General features: G+C 43.6%; 1 protein-coding gene across 1 annotated transcript in view; it reads left to right on the forward strand.

The window, feature by feature from the left end:
* CHSY1 (chondroitin sulfate synthase 1) overlaps positions 1–19,527 on the forward strand; it is a 71,398-nt gene extending 51,871 nt beyond the window's left edge. Inside the window, exon 3 of the mRNA XM_047086535.1 lies at positions 16,493–19,527. Coding sequence (XP_046942491.1) covers positions 16,493–18,085 — 1,593 coding nt within the window. The 3' untranslated portion in view covers positions 18,086–19,527. The remainder of the gene's footprint in view (positions 1–16,492) is intronic.
* The last annotated feature ends 695 nt before the right edge of the window (positions 19,528–20,222 follow it).

Here is a 20,222-nt window from a genome sequence, read left to right on the forward strand (position 1 = left end):
GTCCCCAGAGTAGGTTTGTGATTCTCCCTCTTTTCAGCATTTTATAATGAATGCATATTGTTTCATAACAATAAAAAAAGATTTAAAAATAGTAATCATGTGATTTGAGTATTTCTACAAGATGGCATTTTAAAAATCACATGGCGGGGCGCCTGGGTGGCTCAGTCAGTTGAGCGTCCGACTTCGGCTCAGGTCACAATCTCACGGTTCGTGAGTTCGAGCCCCGCGTGGGGCTCTGGGCTGATGGCCCAGAGCCTGGAGCCTGCTTCCGATCCTGTGTCTCCCTCTCTCTCTGCCCCTCCCCCATTCATGCTCTGTCTCTGTCTCAAAAATAAATAAACATTAAAAAAAATTAAAAAAAAATAAATAAAAATCACATGGCTTGCAGTGTAGACAGTAAATGCTCTTTGTAAGACTACACTTCATTTGTGAAATCCCCCTTTATTTCATTGTACTTGATCTTTGTTATAACATACATGTTGTAGAATCTGATCGAAACTTTGAGCAAAGAAGTAGATGAGATCTTATCTTTTTGTCATCCTTTTCAGAAGTGTCCTTTTGAAAATAGAAATTTGAGGGGTGCCTGGTGCCTCCGTCAGTTAAATGTCCTACTTCGGCTCAGGTCAAGATCTCATGGTGGGTTTGAGCCCCGCATCGGACTCTGCTGACAGCTCGGAGCCTGGAGCCTGCTTCGGATTCTGTGTCTCCCACTGTCTCAGCTCCTCGCTCTCTCACACTCTTTCTCTCTCTCAAAAATAAATAAACATTAAAAAAATTAAGAAAATAGAATTTTGACTTTTCAGAGCAACCAGTGGTTAGCTCCCACCCCTACCTTTCACAGCTCTCACGGTCTCGCCTTTCCCCCAGCCAACACATGTGCACACAGAGTCAGAGGTTGCTGTTTGATTTAGAAATAGAGGCAAAATTTGAAAGTCTGAGTGTGCAGGGACTTGGAGACGGTGCGTGTGCAGTGTTTCCAGCAGGAGTGGAAAGTTCTGGGTGTGACTGATGAAACACCGCTGCCTTTGGCGTGTAGAATCAAATCTCCCCTTCTCTTCCTAGCACCGGATTGTTAGTTATTTAATGGTGCAGAATATTAGATAGGAAACAAGGACTCACTCTAAGGGCAAGAATGATGGCTAGATAGTTGTATTGGCCACAGACTTCAAAGCACAGTTAAGACATTCTCATCTAAAGTGCTGTAGTGAAAATGTTTCATTTCAAAATAGAGTACTTTAAAGTGTTACCCTGCTCCACTGTTTCTTGCTGAGGTACCCCTGTAAAATGTGTCCACATGAACAGGGCAAGGAAGAAGCAGGCGAGTAAATCGTTGAATTAGTTGAGATAGCGTTACCTTGAATGAACTTTTTCATTCTGTTTGCCTTCAGCCTAGAGTGCTGGAGGCCCATGTGTAAATAAATGTCAGTAATAAAACCAGTTGCCCGTTCTTATCTTTAGGAATGGCTTTCTTTTCTTTTTTTCTATGGTAAAGATCACTTCACTACCATTACCAGTAATGGCTTTACTGCTGAACACTACCATGGGGCACGGGGCAGGTGCAGCTGCTTAGTCCTTTTGAGTCACTTACACTTTAAAAGACAGCTGGGCTGGCATTGGGAGCCCACTTTGTTCTGGTGCTGGGCCAGGGCAGGGCAGTGGGCGGCTGCCCATAAGTGAGGGAGGAAGTGGGTGGAGAGAGAGAGGTGTGGAAATCCGTGCTGAATGGTTCCTCCTCCTCTGCCCCCCCCCACCACCCCAACACCCCCATTGTGGATACTCAGTCTGTCTGCTCACAGAGTGAAAATGATCCTACCTTTGCCTAGCGAGCGGGTTTTCTTAGAAAATGAAGGTCCCTGTCATCTTGGTGTAGGAGATTGGTACTGTCGTCACCAGATCTTCCTTTGCCCCAGGAATGTTTGTGTTGTGTGCACATTAAATAGGGGACTTTTCGACTCTTGCTTGCTTTGATGCTTCATCTGGCCAAAATTTGGTTCCATGTAGTTTACATACTTGTTCAGAAAGTTTGGGGTAGCTTTTAAGCCTTCCTTATTGATTATACCATTAAGATACCTCCCCCCGACACTCACTCCGTTACCTAAACCCCAGACTTCTGCTTGGCCCCACTGCACACATGCACGAGCCTTGCCGTGAGCATGGAAGGGCTGGCACAGAGGGACAGGCAGGTTGGGAGGCGACTTGGCACCGTGTCTGGAGAGCTCCTGGGTGGACCTTCAGGCCGGTGTCCTGGCCACGGTTCCTGCTATTTGCCCCCTAGTGTGGCCCTTGCACAGAGTATGTCAGTCATACTTGCCGAAGAAATGAATGTTCTAAAGGGAGTACCACATATTGTCTAGTCTTTGACCCACGGTGCCTTTGGAACTCTTCCCTCCCCCTCGCTTCTGTCAGGTCACTGCTCAGATTTCCCCCTGCCACAGAGGCCTGCCCCTACCCACCACTCCCCTGTCCCCTGCCTCCCCACCCTCTGTATTTCCTCAGGGCTCCAGTCTCCTCTCTTGAGTTACCTGCCTGCCCCAGCCCTGGAGTGTGAGCTGCAGGACAGGACCTGCCTGGCCATTGTGTGTGCCCTGTGCCCAGAGCAGTGCCTGCAGGAGAGCCCCCGAGCTGTCATGAAATAGCCCTCCGGGCAGCTGGGACAGTGGGGCACTGGGCAGCTCGAATCTCCTGATTTGAAAATGTGGATAATAATCGCACCACCTCATAGGCTTGAACGAGTGAGTGCGTGGGAAGTGCCCGTGGAGCTTCTGAGAGGTGTTGCTCATCCATGTTCTAAAATCATAAACTGTTCAACTTCCATTAGGTTATAAGTATTAAAAAAAAAAATCAAGTACCTCTGAAGGGTCAAAGGACACGCTTTCAGTTCAAACGTGTTGCCTAACACGTAACTAACAGAAAGGTTCTGTTGATGGTTTTGGAAGTCGGGTAGGTTATTTTAGAAGTGTAGGATGATTATGTGCTCAGTACACTAAAATTCTCCGCTGTTTACCTTTTCTCCTTTGGGTCAGTGTTTATTAAGGGATTGTGTCCCATGCCGGGCTCTGCTCTGTGCTGGAGCTGCAGAAATAGTGGGCGAGGTCTGCCTTCAAGGAACTTCAGTCTGGCAGAGCAGCTAGGGGGCCCTAAGTGAGATTTTTGAAAATTCTAGATCGATCTTTTTTTTTTTTTTTTTTTTTTTGAGAGAGAGAGAGAGAGCAGGGGAGGGGCAGAGAGAGAGAAGGGAACAGAGGACCCATAGCAGGCTGAGCCCCGATGTGGGGCTCAAACTCTCAAACCTTGAGATGACGAACTGAGCCAAAGTCAGACTCTTAACTGACTGAGGCCCCCAGGTGCCCCTAGAAGATCCTCTCTCAAGGATGCTTTTCCTCTTTCATGTCTGTGAGGACAGAATCTACACGTTCAGGGGCTGTCTTCTGAGGTCCTGTTGCCATATCTGTTGGGAGTTGGGGAAGCGGGGGCCAGGGAGGGGGCAGAGGTGGGCTGAGTGTGTGTCTCGCCTTTGACTGGTCTGCCCACCGAGCTCTGGACGGTCTGCCTGGGAATGTGAGGGGCAGGGTTGGCTTGAGGACAGGGGTAGCTTTGCCTGGCACATGTGGTACGATGTGGCTTCTCTTTCCTAAAGTGTCACCTCTTCCGTTGGGTAAGGTGCTTCTCTGTCATTGTGATGTTGAAATATCGCCTGGAGCCACTTACAGTGTTAAGTGATTAATCTTTTTTGTCCTCATTTGTAAAGTAGGAGAAATAACATCCACCCATTCATTTATTCAGCCAGTGCTTATTGCGCAACTGCTTGTGTTAGGCACCTAGAGCAAAAGTAGGTTTTGCCCTTAAGGGGTTTAAAATTGTAAGGATTAAAATGAGTGTGTGCGTGTAGGGCGAGGAAGGGAGGGAAGGAGGTACACTAATGAGATGTTCAAATACTCAAAAAAAAAATCTCTTCTTTTTATATAGGGCTTTCTAGTTTGCTGTCTTCAAAGACCAAAAAATCTTAACTCATTGTGAATTGTTAATCACTTGGATTTTGTTTCCACATATCTCTTTCCACAAGGATCTGAATCCTAGAGTATTTTATATATTCCTCTAAAGGGTTTGTTTTGCTTAGAGCAGGGAGTAGACTAATGAGTGGAAGGGAAGAACAAAAGAATTGATTATAAATAACAAGTCAGAGAAAAAGGATTGACTATCTTCCCCTGGAATCTACTTTTATTAACATAAAACATTAACATAAAACATAATTTGAGGATTTTTTTTTCCTGCTAGGTTGCCTGTGAGTTTTTAAAAAATTAAGTCACTATTTTTTAGAGCAGTTGAGGTTTAAAGGGAAGTTGAGCAGACTGTAGTGTTCCCATATACCCGTCTCTCCCCCAACCCCACGATCACGTCATCAGCAGCCCCACAGAATGGTACATTTGTTACAGTCGGTGGGCCTGCACTGACACATCATAATCACCCAGTCCCTAGTTTACCTTAGAGTTCCCTCTCGATGTTGTGCATTCTCTCACCATTGTAGTATCATACTGAGTAGTGTCACTTCCCTAAAAATCCTCTGTGCACCCCCTCTCCCCTAACTCTTGGCAACCACTGATCCTTTTATTGTCTCCATAGTTTTGCCTTTTCCAGGATGTCCTATAGTTGGAATTGTACAGTATGTAGTGGCCTTTTCAGATTAGCTTCTTTCGCTTAATGATACACATTAGAGCTTCCTCTGTGTCTTTCCGTGGCTTGATAGCTCATTTCTTTTTATTGCTGAATAATTTTCCGTTGTCTGGATGTACCACAGTTTATTCATTCACCTGCTTGAAGGACACACTGGTTGACTGCAGGTTTGGGAATTTATGACTAAAGCTGCTACACCTGTGTGCAGCTTTTTGTGTGGACGTAAGTTTTCGATTCAGTTGGTTAAATACCAAGGAATGTAATTGCTAGATCTAACAGTTAAGGGTACATTTAATTTTGTAAGAAACTGCCAAATGTCTTTAGAGGCTGTGCCATTTTGTGTTCCCACTATCCATGAATGAGAGATCCTATATTTTTTTATTTTTTTAAGTTTTATTTATTTATTTTGAGAGAGACAAAGACAGCATGAGCGGGGGAGAGGGGTAGAGAGTGAGGGAGAGAGAGAATTTTAAGAGGTCCGCATCACCAGCACAGAGCCTAATGTGGGGCTCAAACTCATGAAACCATGAGATCATGACCTGAGCCAAAACCTGAGCCACCGAGACGCCCCATGAGAGGGTCTATTGATCCATATGCTTGCCAGCAGTTGATGTTACCAGTATTTTGGATTTTGTCCATTTTAATAGGTCTGTGGTGGTATCTCATTTTATTTTGCATTTCTCTAATGTCATACGATGTTAAAACATCTTTTCACATGCTTATTGGTCATCTGCATATCTTCTTTGGGGAGTTTTGAAAGTTCTTTGTATATTTTGGACACTTGTCCTTTATCAGATATGTTTTTTGCAAACATTTTCTCCCAGCCTCTGGATTTTCTTCTCATTCTTTTGACATTGTCTTTTGCTGAGAGGTTTTTTTAATTTTGATGAAGTCCGGCTCCTCAATTATTCCTCTCATGGATCACCTTTGGTGCTGTATTAAAACGTCATCTCCATACCCAGGGTTCTCTGGGTTGTCTCCTGTTATCTCCAAGGACTTTTATAGTTTTGTGTTTTTACATTCAGGTCTGTGGTCTGTCTTGAGTTAATTTCTGTGAAGGGTGTAAAGTCGATGTCCAGATTGATTTTTGTTTGTTTGTTTTTTCTTGTGAGTGTTCAGTTGCTCTGGCAACATTTGCTGAAAAGACTATCTTTGCTTCAGCTTATATTGCCTTTGCTCCTTTGTTGGTTGCCTATGTTTAGAAAATGTTTATTTGTATCACTTCTCTAGAAATCTGATACTGTAGAATTTAAGAGCTCCCCCCTTCCCCCGGAAACACTCCCTTTCCTTCCCCTTTCCCCATTTCTTAAAGACAAGTGTAGGAACTCAACCCTTTGTAATTGCAGAGTGAGAGCCCCTTCTCAGATTTACATGGGGTTAATTGCAGGATTATTAAGCCTGGGAGTCCCCATGCAGACTCCCTCACCACCGTGTGACAGAAATACTGACTTGAATGTGTGAAACAAAGCCATGATATCTACCATCAGGTTCTCAAGCAGAAGCTGTACTTTCAAACGGCTGGAGTGAACAGGAATTGGGCTGTGCTCTTGCTCCCCCTCCACTGGCCTTGCTGCCCTCCTCTGGTGGCCTCGTCTTGTGACTGCAACTCCACTGGGTTGTCCTAACTCATTAGACTTTCATCATTAAAAAAAATTTTTTTTTAATCTTTATTTTTGAGAGAGAGAGAGAGAGAGAGAGTGTGAGTTCATACCTGAGCCGAAGTCAGATGCTTAACCAACCGACTGTGCCACCCAGGTGCTCCTGGACCTTCATCATTCAAAGCCTGCTTGGATCTTTAGGTGTGTGTGTGTGTGTGTGTGTGTGTGTAAGATATTACTTGATAAATGTGGCAAGTTAAAATGGTTTAAAATGTCTTTATTTAGAATGAGATTGCACAACAAATCAGGAATCTTGACTTCAAAAAATCCTAGAAGGAAATGAACTTGTATGCCACATTTGGCCCACAGGTTCATTTGGGCTCATATTTCTCTGTCTCTCATTCTAAAATTTGAATTGGTGGCTAACAGTTAAAAATTAGGAAACTTTATGGGCACCTAGGTGGCTCAGTTGGTTGAGCATCCGACTTTGGCTCCAGTCATGATCTCACATTTCGTGAGTTTCAGTCTCATGTCAGGCTCTGTGCTGACAGCTCAGAGCCTGGAGCCTGCTTCGGATTCTGTCTCTCTCTCTCTCTCTGCCTCTCCCCTACTCACACTCTTTCTCTCTCTCTTTCAAAAATAAACATAAAAAAAATAAAAAGTAGGAAACTTATACAAAAATAGCCATATTTCTACCTTTTCTGTAAAAAAATCAGATCTGAACCCACTGGGCCTGTGTTCCTATGTGTCCCTGTCCTCCAACTTCCCTAACCTGGTGCACTTCCCCAATATTGCCCCATAAGATTGTTTTTAGTTTTATTTCTGTTTTTGTTTGTTTTTTGGCGATCCCTTAGGCTATAGCTTAAGTTGCTTTTCCTATGGTTATTTGCTCCAGGGTGAGAGCTGTATGTGGCCACAAAGGGACTAGCGTTAGGAAGGAGCACTGTGAGGGGACGCGTATGTGGTGGCCAGCTGGTGGCCAACGGTGACTGGACCCGGGCACCTGCTGTGAGTCAGGTTTTAGAGAAACACCTATACAGAGGGAGAGCCCTTCATACACTTCCCTTAAGAGCAGGCTGAGGGCCCAGGTGGTAGTGCTGCCCACTGTGTGCTTTATCTTTGTGTGCAAGCTTATCTTTTCTTTGTACTTGACCTTTTAGATTTTCCCTGCCTCGGAGGGTGCCTTTAATGTGTTCAGTAAGTATTTGGTGCCACATTTGCGCAAGACTTTGTTCTTTTGAAGATAATTGTGCATACATTCATTCTTCATAATGCTGCCACATTTGCTTCTTTATCTATGGTGGGGGGTGGGGGAGGGTGGGGAAAGGCAGTGCCCGGAAAGCTTAATTGACTCCCACAAGGTCAAACATTAGTAAAGAGCAGAGATGGAAGTTTAGATAGTTTTCTGACTGCAGATAAAGGCGTTCTCTTTCCACTGCCGCTGTTGACTATTCAAACCACGAAACGTTCACCCGCAGACTCTATTGATTTCAGTTTGATCACTTTGCTTATTGTTTTATGTAGAAGTATTACCTTACTACGGACAGTTTTCATAATAGTTTGCCAAGCTGAGTTCTCAGGTCTTTTGAAATGCGTCAGACTTCTCAAAAAGGTATTTAGATTTCAGATTTTGGCACTAATGGGTCAAGACACAAACATACAGCTCTCATTATTTTTCTTTTTTTTTTTTTTTTTTTACCACTAGAGGCCCAGCATAATTCCCATGAAAAAATTTGCTTTTTTAAATGAACTCTTTAAAATACAAAGCACCTAATCCTTGAACTTATTAATTGAATGCAAATTGGCAAAGCCTATACAAACGCATTAGGAGAGAGACCTAATAGGGGCATGTGGAGTGACCATATGTCCCGAGAGCCATGGACAGGCCAGTTTACGCCAGTGATCTTGGCCTAATTTATTAACAGATTTTCTCTTTCATCTCTAAAGGTCCTGCTTCAGCCAGTAAATTCTCTGGAAAAACCCTACCTATAGGTATATGAGAATGTTAATTTAGATATTTAAAACTGTGAGTGAGATGATTTTGAAACTATTACCAGTTATGATCTCCTGACATTTAGGCAACCCATATTTTCTTTGAAACGTTTTTCAGCAGAAAAGGATAAGAAAAATTCTCTGCAAAGAATTGAAATGCTGCATAAATCAGAATGAAGAAATATCCATCGATCTGGAGCAGTGATAGTCTGTTGATGCAGCTGAAATACATATTTAATGATGGACACTAATGTAAACAGTTAATGGGGAGAACCGTGACTTAATGAGAATGTTGGCCTTCCTTGCAGAGGATGCCAAGGACATTTGCTAATGAAGACTGTAGCAGTCGGTATTTGTTAACTGAAGATTAGATGTGGGTAGTTGATGGGTGTTCCCAGCTGGGCTAGAAGTTCCTGGGAATAGCGTGACCTTGATATTTGTTAGCCCCTCTCAGATTTACCATAGAATGAGTCACAGTTCTGAAACATCTCACAGTACAGGAGATGGCTTTTCCGGAGTCCAAGGTTATGGGGACACTTTTTAGAACAAAGCTTAAGAGCTGTATTATGGACACTGGAAATTAAACCATCAGTGGTGCTGTATGTGTTTTAAAAAGGCTTTCTTCCTTGTTTTTTATGCAAGAAATGACCTTGTGATTATAAAAGAAACCTGAATGCCAGATTTGTGTTTTCTCCTGCAGTACTTTTTAACTTCCCATTATGTAATATTCTTGGAAGGAATGTGCTGAGTGACAGATTATTGAACTATACTACATAATAATGAAGTTTTCTTTAAATTTGAATGCTTTGTAACAAACAAACTACATATTTGTTGCCGCGTGGAATTACTACAGTGACCTGTTATGAATCTCCTATCCTTAACTATTTTTATAGCAGAATTGGAGGTTTGCAGGCCCCTGGATGGCTCAGTCAGTTAAAGCCTCTGACTCTTGATTTCGGCTCATGGCATGATCTCATGGTTGTACGACTGAGTCCCATGTTGGGCTTTGCACTGAGCGTGGAGACTGCTTAAGATTCTCTGTCTCTTTAACTCTGCCCCTTCCTCGCACTCCCCCCCCCCCCAAATAAATAAATAAGTAAGTAAGTAACCATTAAAAAAAAAAAGAAGAAGTGGGGGTTTGCTTTTATAAGACGGAAGCAGTTAACTGGGATGTAGTGGTATCTTTTAATGCTCCAAACAGTTTGACTCAGTGAAGGTAGAATCTTGTAACGTTTCTAATGCTGTATCTTCAACCATATCAGGATGGATGGGTAGAACATCACAGCATGACTTTAGAATCCTATGTGATTGGTTATGAAACTAGCACGTAGATCCCATCTTAGAATTCTTCACACTGAAGGAACTTTTAGTATGATATAGACATTCAATAAACGAGAAAACTTTGAGACCCAACAAATTCAAGTGACTCCTCCAAGGTCTTACAACTCACTAGTAGCATAAAAGCGATAAATGTCTCCATATAGTCTTATTTCTGAATGTTTATTTTAAATTGTTACATTCTGAACTTTCTCACAGAGAAATAGTAGTTTATTTCTATTACCACTAAATTGCTAAACACTTACTTTAGTCACGTAATTATACCTCTTAAAGGTAGAGGACTTCATTCCTGTTGAATCTAGGCAATTGCCTGGAGTCCAGAAATTAAATGGTACCTGCCTCTTATCTGCTTAGTGGGGAACATTGTGGTGAACAGCACGTTAGCCATAATTTGAGGAAAAGAGGGACAATGCATAATAGAAGGTACAGATGTTCACCTTAATGATCCAACTGTTCCTCATTCAAGTGCCCCAGAGCAAAATGGCTTGATTTCATCTCACCTGCAGCATTCTTAAATGCAACCAGGCATCTTTAAAGGCAAAACCCAAATGACAGCAGGAAACTAGGAACTAGTGAAGATAAAAACAAAGATAATTTGAGGAGAACTTCGCAAGGGATCCCCAGAGCAAAAGCAAATGCCTAAAATACTACAAAGGCAGACATGAGATCCAAAAGCACTAAGATCGCTTGATGTGAACAGGTGGAAAAGGTGACGGGGTAAAAGTGGAAGGGGATAGATGGAGGGGGGTGGTGTTGCGCGCTCACCACCTTTTTCCTTACCTTTCCTCCAAAGCCATTTTGCAATAAGGCTTTGTATAGAAGTTGATGGCATTTGTTAAATGTGCTGAATGAACAAAAGGTGCCACTAGAAGCCGATTTGGGCAGGGTCTTAGTATCAGCATCAGTACCCTTCTGTGGAGGTGCATGGCCTCACCTGTAGACATTCTGTCTGCTCACCTGTAAAGTACTTATGTCCACATTTGCTCTTTTAGACAAGGAGCTATTTATTTAGATTTTTCTTAGGATCATAGCAGGTGTCTTTTCCATCCAGTCTGTCAGGTGGGTGGCTTCTTTGTCTAAAATGTTTATTTTGTAGTAATATTAGTGTGCTAAGTAAATCCTTTGGGGGTGATACAGGAGGGGAGAGCACGAGCTAGTCTGGGCATAGACTTGGCCTCATTTGTAACAAAATAAGTGCTGTTCCCCCGAACACACACGCTCACGCGATCTCTGTCTTGTAAAAGATTTCTTCATTTAAAAAGAAAAAAGGACATAACATAACATTCCTTTCATTCAGATTTTTAGAGGTTAATCAGAAGATACCTACAACTTTCCTCTAAGTTCACATTCTCAGTCTGTAATCGTTCCTGGGGATTTTAAGGCTTCCATAAGCCCGTTAGTCAAATGTCAAGAATTTTCTTTGTGTTTATGCCTTTAGCATACATACTCTGTTTTGGGTGAAGCTTGCCGAGACGTCCGACACTATGAAAGTCATAGCCGCAGATGGCCTCTAAAAGATGTTGAGAAATGTAGTCCTGAAAGTGTTCGGGGATGTGATGTCCTGGTGAGCCTGTAAGAAGCAGCAGTCATGTGCAGCAGACCATGCACTGCGCAGAGGACTCCCTTTGGAGATCACTCTCCATGCATAGGGTTTTGATAGCCAAGAATAAAATGTGTAGTCATGGACTCAGTTTTCTAGGGAGTAAAGGACAAATAACAACTACATCCTTTGTCTGGAAGGCTACTTATTTTTCCTCAAGATACACTGCTGATTTTTACATTCCAAAATATATTCTAGCCAGAGGGACCTCAGGCTTGTCCCTCATCGTTAGTTACTGAGGATCTCGTGTCTGTCAGCCCTCGTCATCTGTGTTCTTCTGCATTAAATCATGCCACAGTATCTTGATACCTGCTGTGCGTAAAGACTTTCCTGTTTATCATAAATTCACCAAATACCTGCTGAGCGTCTTGTGTCCAGTGTGAGCCAGACTCTGGAGATGTAGTGAATGTCTGGATACCAGTTCCCCCAGTCTGCTCTAGAACTCTTTGTCTCAAGTCTGTCCTGGCTGCCAGAGCAAAAACACTGTCAACTGGGTGGTTTAAACAGCAGAAATGTATTTCTCACAGTTCTGGAGGCTGGAGGTCTGAGATGAAGGTATCTGCATGGTCAGGTTCTGGTGACGACCGTCTGCCTGGTTTACAGACCTGCTTTCTTGTGTACCGTCTTGGTGGGGACTGAGTGCTCTGGTCCCTTCACCCCCTTATACAGGCCCCCATCCCACCGCAGGGGCCTCATCCTCATGACTTCATCTAAACTCAGTCACCTTCCAGAGGCGCCACCTCCAGATAACGTCACATTGAGAGCACTTCAGCGTGTCAGTTGGGGTGAATTGGGAGTCCGCAGACATCCAGTCCATTGCACTCTTCTTATGGGGCTTACTTGCACTGTCTTTCTGGGGCTCTCTTTGCTTTCTTCTCTGTTGTACCTTTTGTTTCCAGGATCCTATGTGATCATCTTTCTAGATGTATTCCCTCACTCTAGAAGGGCACATCCTTTCATAGCTGGGATGGAATGAGTACGAGGTAAAACCGTCCTTAAATGTCTGAAAATCTCTCTTCTACCCTCCTACTTGATGGGTCGTTTGGTTGGGAAGAGAATTCTCCATTGAGAATAACTTTCACTCCCCCTCCTGCTTTTAACAAGGCATTGGTCTTTCTCTTCCAGTCAAGACAGAGCACTCTAGTTTCTGGTTAATTTATACATGGCCCTTTTCCTCCTCTTTGGAAGTTTTTCAGATTGCTTTATCTGTGGTGTTCCGAGTTTGTACTCTTAGTACTAGGTAGTTGGGGTTTAATTCAGCAACTGTGTCTTTAATTCTGAGCCCATTTTCTGTATTGTTACTCTCTCCCTCATGTGCTTTTCTCTTTTTGGAATGAATACTTTTCTGTTTCCTGGTTTTGTTTTCATCTCTCTTTTCTGGGATGTCCTTCAGCTTTATCCTCAAGCTCTCCTTTTTTTCTTTGGCTATTTTATGTTTATTTTCAAGAGCTTTTTTGGTTTTTCTGATTTTTTTTTTTTTTTTTTTTTACAGTATTCGGTTTTTGTTGCACGAGTGCCTTGTTTTCTGTGTGAATGTGCTACAGGTTTGTTTTTTGTTTCCGTTGTTGAGTTTCTCTTCTGTTCACTGCATTGTTTCTCTTTCCGGCAGTCTTTTGTTTCTGTGTTCTGTCTCCATCTTTCCTGTTGGAACCCTCCTTCAGCTGCCTGATGGTCCCTGGCTCTCGATGATCAAGGAAGACTCAGGCATTGAAGAAGCTAACTGAAAGCCCTGTAGGCAAGATTCCTTAAACTAGTGTCATAGCTGTAGTGATCTGGCCTTGGGCGATCCCTTTTGCAGGAAGACTCCAGATAATCTATGGGAATGTTTAATTGATGCAGAAAAGACTCTTCCAGTCTCCTACTGGGAATGGAGAGTGGAGGGTGAGTGCTCTGAGACCCAGTTGAGGAAAGGGCTGGGACCCCTGCTCTTTAGACGTTCATTTCCCTCCAGCTGTCAGCCTTGCTTTCATCCCTGCCCAGCTGTTCAGTGAACTAAGTCCTAGAGGAGTGAGGGAAGGAGCCTGTAGACAGATCTCTTCTGGAACAACTACTGTAAATGATGACCGTGTTAAGAAACCTCCAATACTTGCTCCTCGCGCATCCCGATTCTGTTACAGTTGGTGGGCAGTCCTACATGAATTTGGGCAACACCCCCATCATCTAAATGGCAGAGTAACCTGGAGCATGTCTTTGAAGATGCTGGACATCTGCCAGTGCTCTCCTCCCTCCATGTGCCTATGGTTTTGCTGGGTCCAGCACTGGGCCTCACCCCTGCCTTTCACAGCACCTTTCCTGGGGTTCTGAAGGGCACATTGGCTTACTGTTTAGAGCAGGCCGTTAGCTGCCATCTTCCTTGGCTCCCTTTTCATGTCCTCAGCATTTGGGGGCATCTCTTACCTACTGTGTTTCCTCTCCCATTCTCTTGGTCCTTGTGGGTTTATTCCTTTCTTACTTCTTTCTTCTCTTTGAAGAGATAATTTGGAAAGAATCATGGGTTCTAGGACTTCATTTTTAGCCATAAGCCTCTGATTTGTATTTTAAGACCATTTTTGCTACTGTGTCAAAATGGCCCTGAGGGAAGGAGAACAGAATTCTGCAGGGAGCCCCATTGGGCAGCCCTGAGGAGGCATAGCCCAGCCTGGAGAGAGAAGAGAAGGCCTGAGACCCTGGAGAGGTGGGCTGGGCAACACTAGCTGTCTGCAGGGGGCAAGGGCCGGAGGGGCAAGGAGCACCACTGGCTTCAGGCTCTTCTGACCTAATTTTGGAAAGCAGCTTGTATGGTTCATTGTGTTTACATTCTTGCAAATGGAGAGACCTTTATTTTTTTTATTTTATTTATTTTTTTTTTTTTTTGAGATTCATAGAATATTTTTATTTTTTTTATTTTTTTTTTTTATTTTTATTTTTTTTTTTTTTTTGAAGTTTATTGACAAATTGGTTTCCATACAACACCCAGTGCTCATCCCAAAAGGTGCCCTCCTCACTACCCATCACCCACCCGCCCCTCCCTCCCACCCCCCATCAACCCTCAGTTTGTTCTCAGTTTTTAACAGTCTCTTATGCTTTGGCTCTTGGAGAGACCTTTAAAACAAGCTATGGTTCTTCATGCCCACTGTTAAAAATTTTAAATGGACAAAATGAAAATACTATGTCATCATAACAAATACATATAAATTATTACATAGCCTTCCGTCTCTCGTACAGTAGTTGTTTTACTAGTCCGCAGGCATGGAGCCCTGGGCCATTGCTGATTCCTTTGCCATGGTGGTGGGGGCACCACTGTGTCCTTTCCGGAGCTCCCCCGCACCCAGGTGGCATCCTCAGGGGAGGGGTGGGGGCAGGACTCAGATAACTGGAGGAAGGGCCTCCGGGCTGCTGTTGGGGCCCGCAGTGGTAAGGGGAGTCCAGACGTCCTGCTTTCCCTAAGCACATCCCGGACTGCAGCCTTGCTTCTGGCCGTTTGAGTCCAGCATTAGAGTTTTGCTCTCCCGCATTGCCTGGTAAATGACAGAAGACATGTGTAAAGTCGCACATCAGTGAGTGCCTGTGTTGTATGCTATCCCCTGGGAGCAGAAACTATGAGGGGCCCTGCAGGCCGGTCAGGGAGCACCCTACCTGCCTTCTAGCTTCTTTGACACCTGACTGCTTTTTCTAATTAATTTAAAATTTGGGAACTACCTCAGTGGCTGATCCCATGCACCCAGGTCACATGTTGATCACAGACCTTGTGGGAAGAAAGTTGGAAACAGGGCACTTCCGAGATGTTGTCTTATTCCGGGCTAAGTCCTACTGTGCGAACGGACCTCACAGGCGTCCAGGAGAGCAAAGGGCCGAGTTTGAGAAGGTCAGCATTTGCCAGACTCGTGGCTCCCTGAGAATTGAGTGAGGGAGTGAATGTGGGTGGAGGCCTTGCTCAGAACCTGGCCTGTATTCTTTGCCCCCTCTTCCTCTCTGTCTTTCTCTCTCTGTTTCTATCTCTGTCACCATTCTGTGGAAGTATTTCCCCTTTTTTTCTTTCTTATTGGCTTTATTTATTGGTAGTTTGTAGTATATCGAAGAAGAAAGCCGGATGTAAAAATCCTAACCCATATTTTACTGTTACATTGATTGCCATGTCTCAGAAAAAAAAGAAAAAAGACTTTCCAAAGGCACATAAACTGCTTGGTTCACATACATATCACCCTATCAAGCGTTAGTATTTAGCAATATGAACAAAACCCCAAAATGACCCACAAATGAAACAGGACTAATTTATCACATACCAACTTCAATATTATTGAATGGTTTTTGCAGATTTTTATTCTTCGTTCCAGAAGGCTTTGTAGATACTCATCATCTCACTGCTTGGGTGTTCAGCGGAATTAAGTATATTCTCTACCTGACTTAAGGAACGTGCCGCATTTGGGCTGATGGACCTCAAACCTTTGTCTCCCCTGCTCCCCCCAAGCCAGTGTCCCAGGACAGGGGACGAGTTGGTGGAATAATGGGCCCGTTTGGGTTGCCTGCCTTTTAGCTGGACATTCTGAGCCCGCCGTGGGCTGCCCTGTGCCAGTGCTGGAGCCCCGGTGCTGAGTGAGCAGACCCTCTCCTGCCTGCACAGAGGCCGTGGGGAGGTGCACTTGACACTAGGAACAAGCAAGTCAAAGTGCTCACTTCCAGTGACCTTGCAGAACCTTGGCTTCGCCTGCAGCATGCCCTTCCAGACGGCAGGCCTCCTCCCCTTTCCTTGTCTTCAGCTCCCTGGAAGCAGTGTTAGTCCTGTGTCAGGTCCCGCTCCTGGAGTTTTTCTCTTTACACCATCGATGCGGGCACTTCCTGTGTCGGGGTAGCTGTAGGGTCTGCTCTTCCAGCTGGGCAGCAGCTCCCACTGGGGGCCAGTCTTCAGGAGGGGGGACCTCGGCTCTTGGGTCCCTTACATGGGCTTGGTGGGGACCCAGGGTGACATTCTCTTCCAGGTATGCTGACTGTGATCTGAAGATTACACCTTTTCTATAGGAAAACTTTCTTAAAATTCGGTTTGCCTTCAGAATTATACTGGCCAACTCTGGTTATTGATGAAGGCTTATTTCTTGATGCAGTTCATATTTCTTACTCATTTCATCCCATCGGACTGCTGGAGATTGGGCTTTACCTAAGGCTTCTGGTATGCTGTGGTGGCTCATTTGGAAAGGTTTCAAATATTTAGATTTTTTTGAAGACTTTGCAGGTGTGTAAGGAAATGCGAGACTAGAGGGACAGAGTCACGTGATACTAACCTAGCCATCATCTTTTTTTTTTTTTTTTTTCTTAACAGATGCAGCAGCTTTTTTATGAGAATTACGAACAGAACAAAAAGGGGTACATTAGAGATCTCCATAATAGTAAAATTCACCGAGCCATCACCCTGCACCCCAACAAAAACCCACCCTACCAGTACCGGCTCCACAGCTACATGCTCAGCCGCAAGATAGCCGAGCTTCGCCACCGCACCATCCAGCTCCACCGAGAGATCGTCCTGATGGGCAGATACAGCAACACGGAGATTCACAAAGAAGACCTCCAGCTGGGAATCCCACCTTCCTTCATGAGGTTTCAGCCCCGCCAGCGGGAGGAGATCCTGGAGTGGGAGTTTCTGACTGGGAAATACTTGTATTCTGCGGCTGAGGGCCAGCCGCCTCGGAGAGGGATGGACTCCGCTCAGAGGGAGGCCCTGGATGACATTGTCATGCAGGTCATGGAGATGATCAATGCCAATGCCAAGACCAGAGGACGCATTATTGACTTCAAGGAGATACAGTATGGCTACCGCCGGGTGAACCCCATGTATGGGGCCGAATACATCCTGGACCTGCTCCTTCTGTACAAAAAGCACAAAGGGAAAAAAATGACTGTTCCCGTCCGGCGACACGCATATTTACAGCAGACCTTCAGCAAGATCCAGTTTGTGGAGCACGAGGAACTGGATGCAAAGGAATTGGCCAACAAAATCAATCAGGAATCCGGATCCTTGTCCTTTCTCTCAAATTCCCTGAAGAAACTTGTTCCCTTTCAGCTCCCTGGATCAAAGAACGAGCACAAAGAACCCAAAGAGAAAAAGATAAATATATTGATTCCATTGTCTGGGCGTTTCGACATGTTTGTGAGATTCATGGGAAACTTCGAGAAGACGTGTCTCATTCCCAATCAGAACGTCAAGCTCGTGGTTCTGCTTTTCAATTCTGACTCGAACCCTGACAAGGCCAAACAAGTTGAACTCATGAGAGATTATCGCATTAAGTACCCTAAAGCTGACATGCAGATTTTGCCTGTGTCTGGAGAGTTTTCAAGAGCTCTGGCCCTTGAAGTAGGGTCTTCCCAGTTCAGTAACGAGTCTCTGCTCTTTTTCTGTGACGTTGACCTCGTGTTTACTACAGAATTCCTTCAACGATGTCGAGCAAACACAGTTCTGGGCCAACAGATATATTTTCCAATCATCTTTAGCCAGTACGATCCAAAGATTGTTTATAGTGGGAAAGTTCCCAGTGATAACCATTTTGCCTTCACTCAGAAAACTGGCTTCTGGAGAAACTATGGGTTTGGCATTACTTGCATTTACAAGGGAGATCTTGTCCGAGTAGGCGGCTTTGATGTTTCCATCCAGGGCTGGGGGCTCGAGGATGTGGACCTTTTCAACAAGGTTGTCCAGGCAGGTTTGAAGACATTTAGGAGCCAAGAAGTGGGAGTAGTCCACGTCCACCATCCTGTCTTTTGTGATCCCAATCTCGATCCCAAACAGTACAAAATGTGCTTGGGGTCCAAAGCATCCACATATGGGTCCACACAGCAGCTGGCTGAAATGTGGCTGGAAAAAAACGACCCAAGTTACAGTAAAAACAGCAATAACAGTGGCTCAGTGAGGACAGCCTAAGGTCCAGCTTTGCTGGAAGAGACGTTTTTAATTATCTAATTTATTTTTCAAAAATTTTTTGTATGATCCGTTTTCGAAGTCCATACAAGGATATATTTTACACATGATTTTCTTACAAAGGACTCCTTGATGATTGAGCTTTTTGAACAAAAATGTGATCATGTTTGCCTTTGAGCACATTTTCTTGCTGAACGTCATGTAGCAGGCCTGCTTGATAATGACTTGAAATGTACCTGATGGACAGAACTTTCTTGTCGTGTTTCGTTGTGTTTTATGCGTTTCTTTTCAGACCCCTTTGCTGTGGTCCTATGGTAGAAAACATGAACGTTCCTGCAAAGTATTAATGTAACAGAACACTGTAACTCTGGTACATGTTTTGTTGTAACTGGTAATGTTGCACAGATTCAACCTTTTGTCTTTTTTTTTTTCCAATGGCGATTTTTTTTTTTTTAAGCCATTTCATGTTCTAATTGTAAAATAAGGAAATGTGATAATAAGCTGTATCATCATTGTCGGGAGAGCTTTCCAAAGTTGATTCTTTCCCCCAACTTGTGCTCATTGTGGTCACGGAGTTGTTTTAAAAGCAAGGGGAGAAAGGCACAGTAAGATGAATGGCTGTCGTCGTAATTTGTGTGGCTTAATGGACCTGGCATTAAATTCCAAGAAGGATTTGGTTTTTTGTTTTTTGTTTTTTCTCATCTTTAAAGGGTACACTATTAATATTTGGAATGGCAAAGAAGAATTATTGTAATAAATCTAATGTACACAAGCTAAAACAGAAACAAAAACCCGCCCTAATGAAAGCATTGGGGGAAAATGTATTTTGGTTTTGTTCATCCTGTCTGTGTTACATCGGTGGAGTTGGCTGTTTCAATCTTTAATTACTGTTTTGTTTTATTCTTTGTATCTGAAATACCTTTAATTTATTTAATATCCATTGTTTAGAGCTCGGCCATTTCTCAAGTACCTGTTTAGCTATTAGTATTTATGTGTATCAGGAGTGTGTTTAGTGTTATTTTATTTGCAGTAAACTGATCTCCAAAGATTTCCTTTTGAAAATGCTTTTCCCTCCTCAATTTTTACATTCCTTACTGTTTTACTAAATATTAAGTGTTCTTTGACAATTTTGGTGCTCACATGTTTTGGGGACAAAAGTGAAATCTGTCATTACACCAGAAAGTTCGTTTGTTTTAAAAACTCACAGATCAAATGTGCCTTAATAAATTTTCTTTTTCATTTAGATTTCAAACAGTAATAGACTTGCCATTTTAATACACATTGTTGGAGATCTGCTTATTTGTAAATAGTCTGTTGCTCATTCGGGAAAATAAACCAGTCAACAGTATTTTTCTATTGTACTTTTCAGGACCATTTTGTCTCATTACTCCTGTTTTAGCTAAAGAATTGTATAACATTTGGAGAGTAAAAAACTGAAACACTGATTTATAAAGTTTTTCAAGTTATTTCAGGAGGAATATTTATGTAGAATGCAGTTTGGGAGTGAAATGAAACTTTCAGGTGCCTCTTCCTCTCCCCCCACCCCCCTCCAGTGAATCTGTCCTTTGTTCCTCTTCAGCTTGTCCATTCTCTGTTCTCTAGAACAAGGGTCTTCAAACCCACTCCATGCCCCATCTGGCTTCCTGGTACGGATGCACCTTCCTGGCCCCATATTGGACTGACTGCGCCCATTGGAATCTGCATTTTAACCAGTGCCCACGTGCTACTGTGTGCACGAACGTTCTCGGGGTTTTAGGCTAGATCTAACTACAGGATAAATTGTGTATGGTTGCTCTATAATCCAAGAATCAAAAAAAGTTTAGATCTTTGATGCCAAGGGAGCAAGCTGTGTGGATGCCACTTCCAGTCCGGGACAGGTACTTACCGTGTAATGACAGTTAAGACCCAGTATAATAACATTGTGCTCTCGGGAGGGATTGCTGCCATTCAGCCTAATTGTCATTTACTTTGTGGGGATGTTTAGTTTTCTTTTGGAAAAAAAGCACAGATGTTTTTATTCTTCAGTAAGGAAGAGCACAGTATGCGTCCTGATGACAAAGTAAGTTCTCCATCATACTAGCTAACTAGAGGGATTTAGGACGGGGTATGAGCAGTTTCCTTCTCAAGCATGAATGGCCAT

The sequence above is a fragment of the Lynx rufus genome, unplaced genomic scaffold, assembly GCF_022079265.1.
Source record: "Lynx rufus isolate CCGP_SWC_20201006 ecotype Redwood Valley unplaced genomic scaffold, mLynRuf1.p SCAF_21, whole genome shotgun sequence".
NCBI classification, from domain to species: Eukaryota; Metazoa; Chordata; class Mammalia; order Carnivora; family Felidae; genus Lynx; species Lynx rufus.